Here is an 11,900-nt window from a genome sequence, read left to right on the forward strand (position 1 = left end):
GTTTTGCATAATGGTATCATTGAATTTCAATTTTAAAATATATACAATTAAATATTCTACATCTAGAACAAGATGTTTCATTTATTTATTTTTTGTATGGCTTTTGCGTTTAGGGAGTTGACAAAAATATCGATGTAGTTGGGATCGATTAGTACACCCTTAAGGCATTCTGCGCTCAACTGGCTAAGCCTGAGAAGCGGGATTGTTATTATCGCCCTCCTCTACGGTATGCTAGGTCATGTTTTGAATTGCCAGTCTTTTATATTAATGTGTTGTCGTTTTTCTAATGCATAGAAGCACCGAACTACAAATGTGTGACAGTACGAAAGGAAGCGTTTCTTTTTGAGCTAACATAAAGTTCGCTAATAGAGCTCTCATTAGCGTTATCCATCTAACCTGTCCACGCCGACAATTCTCTTCAGAGTAACGTTATGCAACGAAGAAAAGCTGCTAAAAACGTAGCAGCTTTTCATCGAGCAGCACAACTTCCGCCTGCACCATGACCGAGAGACCCAACAAAGACAAACTCAAGCGAAGTTTGTCATTGTCCAAGAGTAAGAAGAAAGGAAATGTCAAAAGTGGGATTTCTGCCAGTGCTGTCTCCACAACTCCTATCAGCTCATTCTTCAGCAGCCAGCCTCCACCTAAACTGGCCTGCCCCCTGTGCGCCCAGTTGGTACCGAGATTCAAGATCAATGAGCACATTGATTTGCAATGTCAGAACTTTGAGAGAGGAGACAGCAGTGTCGCCTCAGCAAGTAATAGTCCAAGCATCCACCTATCACCCAGAAGGAATCCCCCTAAGTCTCCAGAGCTGGATCCAAAGAAGGAAGAAGAGACCAAAGAGACAAGTCCCTATTTCAAAAGGAATAATTCTCAGCAGGCGCCACCGGAGATAAAAGGAAACAGTGTGGTCAGAAAGATTGACTTGGGAAGTCTCTCCTCCAAGTTATCAATGAAATCTCATAAGGTACCTGAGAGGACACAGACAGAGGATAAACATCCACAGATGTGTCCTCAAAACCAGACATATTCTTCTGAGGCATTCAGCAGCTCACAGAAAGAAAATCTGAGTTTAGAAGACAAAAACAACTACGTGGCAGTCATTGACCTTACACAAACTAGTGCCGACACTCTAGTGGAAGTGCTTACATGTTCAGACAAAGGATGTCATCTTGAATACAAACCGGAGACTTTTGAAAAACGAGTTGCTCCAAAGCTGCGCTCTTCTTCCTCCAAACTATCAAAGAGAAAGATTGGAACAACTTCCACTGGCAGGTCTGATTTCAGAAAGAAAGCAAAATATGAGGTGAACAGCAGGGAGCCAGCAGAGGTGTTGTCTGACTTATATGTTGCAGAGATGACTGATACGGACCAGCTTAAGACTGAGGTACCTTCTACCACTACTTGCAACCCCCCTCTGAGTTCAGAGGAAACACATTCCCTGACAGAGTCGGGTGCTGAGAACATCAGCAGTGACCAGGTTGTCGAGAGCTCACATCCCTCATCACTTCCATACTACCTCCGTAACTTCCGGACTGTGCTACAGGCTGTCCTGGAGAATGAGGACGACAGGTCATTGTTTAACCAGGATGATATGTCACCCGTACATGTATTTGAGAAACTCTCAGGTATGCTGATATATCACTACTTATTGTTATTTAATATACAAAAAGGCCTCCCCACTCATATATGTTTCCCTCTCAAAGTCATGGGGCAGAAGCTGTATGTGAGACTCTTTCAGAGGAAACTGAAGTGGCTCCAAGTAAGTAAACTGGATTATGAAGAGATATGCAGTGATCTGGGACCTGTTGCTCAGGAGCTGGTTCAAGGTGGTTTTCTACAAACAGGTAAGTAATCCATTATAATGCATTTTTCACATTTTGTTGCATCTTTGGGAGAGTTAGCTAAAACCTATTGTATTATTGGCATGTGTATAATGAAGCTGTTAATGAGGATTGTGTTGGTTACATCTTTACAGAAGAAACACAATGAAATGTTTGAATTCAAATCTGACTCTACTTCCTAACACTTTTTAATCCCTCCCGTAACTGCTAGTCCTTAAAGGTGGTATAGATTGTAGATTGGAAGATTGACAAAATGCATACTGGGATTAGTTCCTCAGATCCTTTAAATCTCTACTAAAAACTTATTTAGGTAAATTTGCATCTCTACATTAGTTGGTCTTCATGTGTAATGTTGCTTTTAACTTCTACTTTGTATTGTACCAATGGTTTCTGCCTTCATTTTTTTTTGTATGTTTTGCGAGTGCTTTGTAACATTGTTTTACAAATGGCTTTACAAATAAAGTATATATATTAAAGAATATATGTTATTCTGCTGAAACATCACATCACCCCAAACATGTGCATTTTGTGTTTTTCTCTTGTTATGTGTGCTGTTTTTCTATATGAAAGAGAGCGACCTTCAGGACTTGGGGGAGGCTCTGGAACTCCTGCCTGCTCCTGAACTCAAAGCTCTGGCTAAGACTTTCCACCTGGGCAATTCAGGGACTCAGAAACAACAGCTAGTCGACGGACTTCTCCGTCTAAGTAGGCAAAAGTCCTTCTTCTCTCTGACCCCTGCTCAGAACAACATTGGGGCTGTCATTCTCAAAAGGTGAGATGATCAAACACATATATATTTATATATTAGTGCGTATTCTCAATACTAATATTGCAGTAGTGATCTCACCCATGTTCTCTTTAACCTTAAAGGGCAAAGCAGCTGGCAAGTTCCTGTGTGCGCCTGTGTCGTGGTCCTCGGGCTGTCTTTTCGCGTATTCTTCTCCTCTTCTCTCTGACGGACACCATGGATGAGGAGGAGGTGGCGGGTGGTGGGCAGAGTCAGCTTTTCACCATTCTGCTGGTTAACTCGGGACGCCTGGCCTTCCCAGACTACACAGTGCAGCGCACAGCCAAGGTGTTCCGGGACAGAGAGGATCTTATCAGGTTAGGGTGTGCCAAAAAAATATACATTCATTGTATTGTATCTAAGCAGTATAGCTAAGAATAAATACTCACAATTCAATCTATCACACCAGATATGAAGCATCCATGCGAGCCCTGCAAGAGGTAGTCTCAGCTATGCAGGGAGGTCAGTGGGAAGAGGCCATGGAGCTTTACACTGCTGCCAAAAGTGTTTGGCAGGAGCTGAGGAAAAACCATGACCTCAGGTGACATACATTACATATATTTGGTTCTGTCTAAAACTAAATATATAGAGTCCCTAGATATAATGTTAACATTATCATTGTGTTGGATAGTCACCAGGAGGAGCTGCCTGTGTTTCTGCGAAGCTTCACTACAGGATGGGCTTATACTCGGATCTTATCCAGAGGAGTAGAGATTTTGCAGAGGCTACGTCGCTATGAGGTTTTCTGATCATATCTACTCTCACACAAGTATTTAATAAGTTACAAGTATGTCATGACATTATAGGTTTACTTTTTTGTTGCAGGAGGCAGTAGAGGAGCTGCGGTCCTTACTGTTACAGTCCGTTTGCTGTCCTGACAGCCGAGGACGATGGTGGGACAGACTGGCGCTAAACCTTCACCAGCACCTAAAAAAACCTGAGCAAGTGAGCATCAGTATCTGTGGTTCCATTCGCCTCTTTAATACATTTTCATCAGTAATCTTTTTTTGTGTGATTGTGTGCTTTGTAACAGCGGTTGTGTTTTCATTTGTTTGACGATGGTCTTTTCCCCATTGCTCCTAGGCTATTTGTGCTATCAGAGATGGGCTGTCAGACCCTTTGGTGCGAACTGGACATAAACTTTCTCTTCATCAGAGAGCTGTGAGGATGAAAGAGTCTGCCAGCATGAAGAAGTATCACCTGCACCTAAAGGACCTGCCCACCATTCAAGTCCAAGATGTCACACATGTAAGTTTAACACAATACAGTATGTCAGTATTTGGGTTTCTAGAAAAATAAATCAGTGTCAATTGTTGGTTGGGTGTATGCAAAATAGTAGATTTATGAATTTGTGTTTGTACAATTGTTTGCAGGTGACCATCCGGGGACAGTTGTTCCCTCATGAGGGGGGCACCGGGAAATCTAGGTTCCTTTTACCAGCAAACGGAGAGGGGGAAGAGAGCGCTAATGCCACTGTAATATGCTCTGTGGAAGAGCTGTCTTTAGCACATTACCGTCAAGAAGGCTTTGACCAAGGTAAGCAGTTTTGTTTCACCTATTAATTCATTCATATTTCAGTATCAGTTCAGTCTTTTTTTCACTTTACCATTGCATTGCCATTGTTAATGTGATAGGGATCCATGGAGAGGGCTCAACATTCTCAACCTTGTTTGCTCTTCTGCTATGGGACATCATTTTTATGGAGGGTATTCCAGACGTTTTCAGAAATCCATACCAGGTAAAGTAAGCTCTACGTGTATTGCTAATGCTTACCGGATATCTGCATCTACTGCATACCAGTTTAACTTCTCTCCTTTTTTTCTTACAGACATGTCCACTGGATCTTTACACTGACTGTTTCTATGAGAACAGAAAAGAGGCGATCGAGGCTCGTGTGCAGTTACTAAGGGAGTCATCTGTGGAGACTTTGCATGACATGTTAGAAGAGGTCTGGACCTCCCAGGAGGGTAAAGTGTGTTCACTAGTCAACTGGGAGCGTTTCTCATCCCTTCAACAGGCGCAGGTATTTTAGTAATTACTGTAAATATACACTTTTGTGGGCACACCTATAAAATCTAGTTCAACAGTTAAGCCATGAAATATACCTTTACCAAGATAATAATGCTAATTTGATTGAGACTGTCAGCGAGGTATTCATTTTACTATATTTTTATTATTGCTGTTATAGTTTGCAGTAGTGTTGAACTGCATTTCATTATATTGAGCTCTGTCTGATGTTTTGCCCACCCCATTTACAAACAGGAGGGGGGATGAATATTATTAACACCTTTCAATACCACCACTTACTACGACCTCAATAATAAACATTACATCATATTATACTTTCTATAAATGTTACAGATGCAAGTGTTACTGTAGGTGTTAACATAACCGCTTTTATACTCTAATTGCAGTCTCTCGTTTCTTGCCTGGGTGGAGCCTTCTTAGGAGGGGTAATAAAACGAATGTCGAAAGACTATAGACACTGCCGTGGAGGTTTGCCTGATCTAGTGGTGTGGAACACCTCAAACAACAGCTACAAGGTGAGCTGTTGAATTTAGATATTTTCTTTTGTGTATGGCTTCCGACACTATGGTAACTGATTTGTTTAAGTCTGGTTACATGAATTATACTGCAGCATGCAATGTGACGTGGGGTGTCTCGTTGTAGCTGGTGGAGGTGAAGGGGCCCACTGATCGACTGTCTCAGAAGCAACAGATATGGCTGGATGAGCTGCAGAAGCTGGGGGCTGATGTGGAGGTGTGTCACGTGACAGCTACTGGAGCCAGAGGAGCTCGTCTGGAATAAACACAGACATAGGGAAACTGACTGATAAGTGTGTGTAAAATTGAAACATCAGCAGACAGAAACTCTGAATAAAATCTGGGAGCTTTTTCTGAGTCTGGTCATCTAGAACAGAGAATGTTAATCTCAAAAACTCCATCTATCTTGCATCACAATCGTCATTACTTTTGAGTACAGTATATTGAGTGTCATGGCAGGGAGTGTGCCTCACGACATGGCGCATTAACATTAGGGAAACCACTTCCGTTGGCCTTCAACAGGAAGAGGTGCATCAGCATCACAAGATGAAGCTCTTTGCTGAGAACGGCAAGGATCAGAAATAGCTTGCCTACAGATAAACAAAACTGATGCATGAAAAGAAATGCATCCAACACCCACACCAAACTGATGGTATTTCCATTTCTTTGGCAACACCTTTTCAGTAATTTGGGTTGCCAAGCATTGAAAATGCACATTTAGTTGGCTGCTTATGAATTGTATGACACTTCTACAAGTTTGTTATGCAGGTAATTACTGTGATAACATGCCTCTAAATACGGCTGGGCGATATGGAGAAACTCAGATATCACAATATTTTTGACCAAATACCTTGATGTGAATATTGCAACGATATTGTAGAGTTGACCATTGGTGCTTTTACAAAATATTTTCACAATTTGATTTTAGATAAATAATCATCAATACTGTGGATATAATAATTTAGTGGTTAAAGGGAAATAATAGAACAGCTAGAACAGTCTAGTAAGATCAGAATATTACTTCACTTTATTGTAATGCTGCCTTTAAACTCGGGAAATAATATACAATATATCTAAATATTGTCATAAATAGGCTGTTTTGCCACTACTCTACCAGATAAATTAAATAATAGGGCTCCAATTAATGATTTTTTTTGCTCCATTAATTTATTAACATTTTTGAATGTCAGAAAATGGTGAACATTTCAAGTTCCGAGCGCCCAAGTTGTGATCATCACATTGCTTGTTTGGACTAAAAATAAAAACAGTCCAAAACACAATTTATTCAGCCAATGATGAACAGCCATCACATTGGACAAAGAAAGACACAGTTGAGAAGCTGGAATTTAGGTGAGTGCTTTGGCCATGGGTTTTTGGCATTTTTGTTTAAAAATTACTGAAATGATGAAATTGATTATCAAAGCAAAACAAGCCAATTCAATTCATTTTAATAAATTAATATATAATGGTATTAAAAAGATCTGTCTTAACTGTCTTTATGTGTATAGTCTAAGGACTGATGTGGACACTTATATTAAAAGACAACTTTGGTATTTTTCTGTTTTCTAATACCTTTAATGGTGGATGAAAAGATGTATACAAACATTGCATACATTACATTACACCCAGGCATGGTTAACGGTGTGCTTGGGCGGACTGGAATGTATGCATGCCTGGATCATGGATGCATTTGGGGGAAGGGATCATGGAGGAAGGGATGCCAAGTTGCCGTGCGTCTGACGTCACGACGCTGGGGAGAGAGGAGGCGATGAGAGGAAGGTGCAATAAACACAGGGCGTCTGCGCCTATCTAAGTAGGACAATAAAGTAGAAAGGGTATCAATGTTCTAACAATGGATTTGTCAGACATGCTTCTTCTTGAAGTTTTCCTTTTCGTGTACCTACTAAATTATACCCAAGGTGAGTGAGGCATTTCCAAAGAAAACCTTACAAGTTGTGTTGAATCCATGAAGCTAAGAGGAGAAAGGCTGATAGCCCGTTAGCTAACTGGAGGGATCAGCAGGGCCTGCTTGTTATGAAGAGGACTGCACCCTTTTTGCAGTATTACTTCAAGCTAACAAATTATATATAGTATACAAGCTTACTTGGATTCGTGAAGTTGATTGAATTAAACATATATTGATTGGTTATTTCTGCGTGTTGTCACCGTTTTTCTTGTCAGGTTTGGGTCGGTTTTGTTGTTATCGTGCGAATAGCGCCGACAGCCATTGTTATGAGAAGATGGAGATGCCGACTGGGTTAACGGACCGTTAGCTTTGTGCTAGCTAACACTTTAGCCTCTAACGTTTCGATTTCTTTCAAAAATAATACATGAAGCCACTGTCAATATGTTACCTGCACCGTGCCAGGGTTTACGCTTCATATGACCGACAAGTTTTTAGTTTTGCAGGCACAATTTTGCTTCTGTGTTGAGACTGGCCAATGCTGAGTTTTATGCTAGCGTTATACCATTGTTGCTATTCTCTAACGTTAATTTAACGTAGCATACGTTACTGCCTTTTACTTAGGCGCACCAACTCTGTTTATAGTATTTTGAAAATAATTGGTCTGTATGTTTTATTTTGGAACGAAATTACCCCTCCGTAAAAATACTGTATTTATTGTGATGTAGCTACGTTACAATTGTTATATTGTTGTAACGTTATAGCTAGCAAGCTTTATATTACGTTCTATACTAACGTACTAGCTACTAAACTACTGCACTTTTATTACACTACTGCACCTTAGTATATCTCATATCTCCTCACTATATCATAATGTACGTATTATACTGTACATACACTGTTCACATAAACCTGTAGACTGCTGCTATAAATCACACCACTGTCACATTCCTCCAAATGTCATTTTCCTCCAAAAACTCTTGTATAGTTTCTATTTTATTCGATTCTATTTTAGTTTGTGTACCTCTTATGTATTATTGTAATAATCTGTATAACTTTATGTTGAGTCTATTGTACTGCCGCCTTTCCCACTGGGGATCAATAAAGGTGTATCTTATCTTACTGTGTTTTTAAATCATTTAGCAGTAAAATACAATTAGCCGCAGGACTCAAATTTACTTCTAGAAAAGTCTCAGTCAGTTGTAAAGTCCATGTTTATATTTGGCAATCAGAATATTTTAAATCTCAAGCTGGTTCCCTTGTTAAATTTTAAAGTAGCAGTCCTAACATTTACACATAATAGGGCCACCTCCTGTGGTAAAAGTAACATCCAAAGAATGTGCTTCACCTCATCATGTTATCGATCATTTGTTGTTTTGTACAGGTCTTTGAATAATTTGCATGGTTTGTATGATCATTTAATGACCAAGAATGTCTAATTAGTGCTTTTTTGTATGCCTTAAGATATTTCAGAAGTCATAGCCTTCACTTCTCATAGTCACCTCAATGAAAAATTTAATGGTAGCACCTAAATATTTTATACTTCACATGAACAGAGAACTAGCTGAAGCCTGGTCTACTTACCCATGTTTCTTACGTAGTTATACTGAATCCTATAATTTATGACTCACTAGTCAGGCTTAATTACCTATCAGACAGTCCTAATTACATATACTATATTTACTGAAAATACTTTCTCTTGGTTTAAGGGCCAACGGTCGGATCTTATAGACTCACCGCCAGTATGCTTAGTTTACAGTCTAAACATAAAAAAACAATGTGACGTTAAGAAGGGCTTTAATAAAATCAAAATTACTGTTTTCTTGAAATGGAGTCTGTCAGATTGCTTTCAGTGTGATGCAGTTGGCGAAATGGGTGGGAATCGTTTTTCTTTAAGCCCACCACCCACTCTTCTGGTAGCAAAATAATTATGCTGTGATGCTGGAGGCTGGAGGCACAGTTCCAAAACTGACTGCCATTTGACTTAAATATATTTAGCTAGATTTTAAAACTAGGACCATACTGATTTTCTGTCAATGTACATAATTTCAATCCTGCCTGTCAAACATCTGCCTGATCATCCATTTTATGGGCATCTGAATTATAACTTACTCTAAAACATAGCAGTTATACTGTAATATCACCTTAAAGACACAAATAAGATAATCTAATGCTAATCTTTTTTTCTGCCATCTGCTAAAAATAGTTGATGTGACAGACACACTGTGGTACCCAGGCGGTAACAAACTTATGGACTTTGATGTTAGTATTTTCTTTGATAGTGTACAATTTGTCCTTATGTTGGTTACTTTTTCTGTAATCTTTAATTTCTGTGTAATGAGGCACACCCATACAAATCTTATTTATTGGTCCACTTACATGTACAACCCATAATGAATGAAAAAGATTGTATCCATACACCTAGGGTGCCTGTGTTGTCATTTTCTTTGATTCTATAAGGATGTGCATTAATTACTTTTCAAAAAGGCTTGTATTTTTCTCGTTTTTGCTGATAACATGAGTTCCTCTGTTCTTTTCACATAGGACACTATAGAAATCCCCTGAACAAGTACATCCGTCACTATGAAGGCCTGTCCTACGACACAGAGCTTGTTCACAGCAACCATCAGAGGGCTAAGAGGGCGCTCTCTCATGAAGACAAGTTTCTTCATTTAGATTTTCATGCCCATGGAAGGTTTGTCAGTTTTCCTAGATATTACCCTGAAGGGACATTCTGTCTGGATCTCTGTCTGTTTTTATGTTTCCTCATCTATATTTTTATTTACCTGTCTGTTTATTTGCAAAACCTCTGCCCTATGCCTACATTGTGTTTAAATAAAGGTGGAGGTCAGGATTTTTATGGTCTTTATTAGAGAAAACTATATTAACTATTTTCGATTCGAGTCAATTAATTGTTCAAGACTTTTTTTAAAGCAAAAATTCTAGACGTTCCCTAGTTCCAGGTTTTCCGATGAAAGGATTTCCTGCTTTTCTTTGTCATAATAAACTGATCATCTTTGGGCTTGGGGCTGTTGGTTGGACAAAACAAGTTATTTGAAGACAAGAATTTTGCCCAAACAATTAATCGATTAATTTAGAAGATTATTTAGCAGAATCATCGTCGATAAAAATGTAGTTGTTAGTTGCAGCCCTAGTGTGGGTTTGTTCCAATTTTCTGCCACAATCTAAACATGCAGGTTTGTTGAAGAAGAAACTGTAATGTGTTGGTGTGTCTGTTAGTTAGCCCTGAGATGGATCTGGTTTTTCCAGGGCGTTTCTGTACATTTGATACCTGGGTGGGAACCCCTTTAAGGTATAGAAGATGGATGGATGAACAAATAGTCTTTTCATGGTTCTGCATCCAGCATTTTGAAGAGGTGGTGTTGTTTGATAGAAAGTGTCCACACTCTCCATGACAAAGTCAAGACCATCTGGCTGGGAGCTTGGCAAAGGCTGCATGTAGCAGGGCCTGCTGTTCCCAAACTCTGATGCTGATAGGGAAGAGAACGAAAAGAGCTGTGCAAACAAACGCACAAAGGGAAGATGTCTGTTCTTTTAAAAAGAAGAAAATGTGTCAGCTTCTTTTCCTTTGTAAATTCATGACAAAGCTCAAAACACAACTCAAATTCTTACATTTAATTTGCAGCTACCTATCCACCTTTCACATGCTGGTGTTGTTTATGGATGTGTTTTAAAGTGCTCATATTGTGCTTATTTTCAGGTTCATAATTGTATTTAGTAGGGCTGTAAAGATATGCATTATGAAACCAAAATTGCAACACTAAGATCCAAGAACCTGTGTTGCGGATTGAGAAGACACACCCCTTCCAAGTCTTCCCGTCCAGATCCAATGCTACCACATCTTTAAATTAGGATTACTACTAGTCCTTTTGGTGCTTTATCCCCGTTTTTGTCTGGTAAATTTAGCTTACTGTAAAGACGGCTAAAAGCAAAGGGGGGACACCGGTAACGCTAACGGAGGTGTAATGTTATGAATGGTCGCTGTTCTGACATGGGTGCCTGGGTCTGTTTCTCGACGGTTCAGTAAACTGCTGTTAGCGTCCTTAGCCCCAGAGTTAAATACTGACCAGACTGGCTGCTAGCTGGCTAGGGGCTGATTGTGGATGTGTCCCCGGGCCGGGGCAGCTCTAATCCCGACTGAAGCCTCGCAGCGCTTGGTGAGTGAAGCAGACAGACGAAGGTGTGCTAGCTAGCCAAACATGGTCAAAACCATCATACTAAAAATAATTGAGTGTGTTAAACAATGTCCTTATCTAATGTTACCCACCAATAATAAGCCAATGTTATAGACCAAGCATTAGCTACTGCTTGTCAACCAGCACCTTTACAGTATGCACCAAAGCACTTTTACTCGTTGGTCCCCCTACAGGTTGGAAGAGGAATTGTCCATTACTGTTACCATTATTCTTTTGTCACTCAAACAAGTTATTGAACCACCGAAACGGTTTTGGAAACATTATTTTAAGGTATAAAATAATCTTTGGTGTGAAATCGATCTATATTGAACTTAATCAATATCAATCAATAAGGTATTTGTTGTATTGCAACGTACGATGTAATCAATGACAAATGATGCTATGTGGCAGAAAAAAGTTGTATTACGTTTGAGTTCTCTGTTTTAGCTACAGAGTGAGGCATTTCAGTTCTATTCCATCTTTTATGGGAGTCACACGTGCAGTATCTAGGTAAGCACTGCTAGCTAGTCAGAAGGAGAGTATTAGAGCAGGCCATGCTAGCAGCAAGGCGAGCATTATAACATTACAAAGTGACGCACGTTCGTCACAGAAGTAAAGGCTGGA

General features: G+C 39.7%; 2 protein-coding genes and 1 long non-coding RNA gene across 4 annotated transcripts in view; 2 read left to right on the forward strand and 1 right to left on the reverse strand.

Annotated features, from left to right (window-relative positions):
- Window positions 1–189: 189 nt before the first annotated feature.
- The window catches only part of fan1 (FANCD2 and FANCI associated nuclease 1), a 24,392-nt gene continuing 12,681 nt past the window's right edge, over window positions 190–11,900 (forward strand). Inside the window, exons 1-13 of one of the 2 annotated variants that reach the window (XM_032523097.1) lie at window positions 190–1,631; window positions 1,710–1,850; window positions 2,418–2,619; window positions 2,718–2,951; window positions 3,044–3,175; window positions 3,266–3,374; window positions 3,460–3,579; window positions 3,718–3,882; window positions 4,008–4,170; window positions 4,269–4,372; window positions 4,463–4,657; window positions 5,049–5,177; window positions 5,305–5,470. In XM_032523097.1, coding sequence (XP_032378988.1) covers window positions 500–1,631; window positions 1,710–1,850; window positions 2,418–2,619; window positions 2,718–2,951; window positions 3,044–3,175; window positions 3,266–3,374; window positions 3,460–3,579; window positions 3,718–3,882; window positions 4,008–4,170; window positions 4,269–4,372; window positions 4,463–4,657; window positions 5,049–5,177; window positions 5,305–5,442 — 2,964 coding nt within the window. In that variant the 5' untranslated portion in view covers window positions 190–499 and the 3' untranslated portion in view covers window positions 5,443–5,470. Of the gene's footprint in view, window positions 1,632–1,709; window positions 1,851–2,417; window positions 2,620–2,717; window positions 2,952–3,043; window positions 3,176–3,265; window positions 3,375–3,459; window positions 3,580–3,717; window positions 3,883–4,007; window positions 4,171–4,268; window positions 4,373–4,462; window positions 4,658–5,048; window positions 5,178–5,304; window positions 6,417–11,900 lie in introns of those variants that run through there. The other variant, XM_032523096.1, reaches the window with a different exon arrangement.
- The window catches only part of LOC116693898 (uncharacterized), a 12,128-nt gene continuing 3,160 nt past the window's right edge, over window positions 2,933–11,900 (reverse strand). Inside the window, exon 3 of the long non-coding RNA XR_004333027.1 lies at window positions 2,933–2,943. This is a non-coding gene — a long non-coding RNA (uncharacterized LOC116693898). The remainder of the gene's footprint in view (window positions 2,944–11,900) is intronic.
- Window positions 6,847–11,900, forward strand: part of LOC116693868 (disintegrin and metalloproteinase domain-containing protein 10) — a 16,912-nt gene continuing 11,858 nt past the window's right edge. The window contains exons 1-2 of the mRNA XM_032523117.1: window positions 6,847–7,096; window positions 9,625–9,775. Of these exons, the coding sequence (XP_032379008.1) occupies window positions 7,030–7,096; window positions 9,625–9,775 (218 nt within the window). The 5' untranslated portion in view covers window positions 6,847–7,029. The remainder of the gene's footprint in view (window positions 7,097–9,624; window positions 9,776–11,900) is intronic.

Source organism: Etheostoma spectabile, chromosome 8 (genome assembly GCF_008692095.1).
Source record: "Etheostoma spectabile isolate EspeVRDwgs_2016 chromosome 8, UIUC_Espe_1.0, whole genome shotgun sequence".
NCBI classification, from domain to species: domain Eukaryota; kingdom Metazoa; phylum Chordata; class Actinopteri; order Perciformes; family Percidae; genus Etheostoma; species Etheostoma spectabile.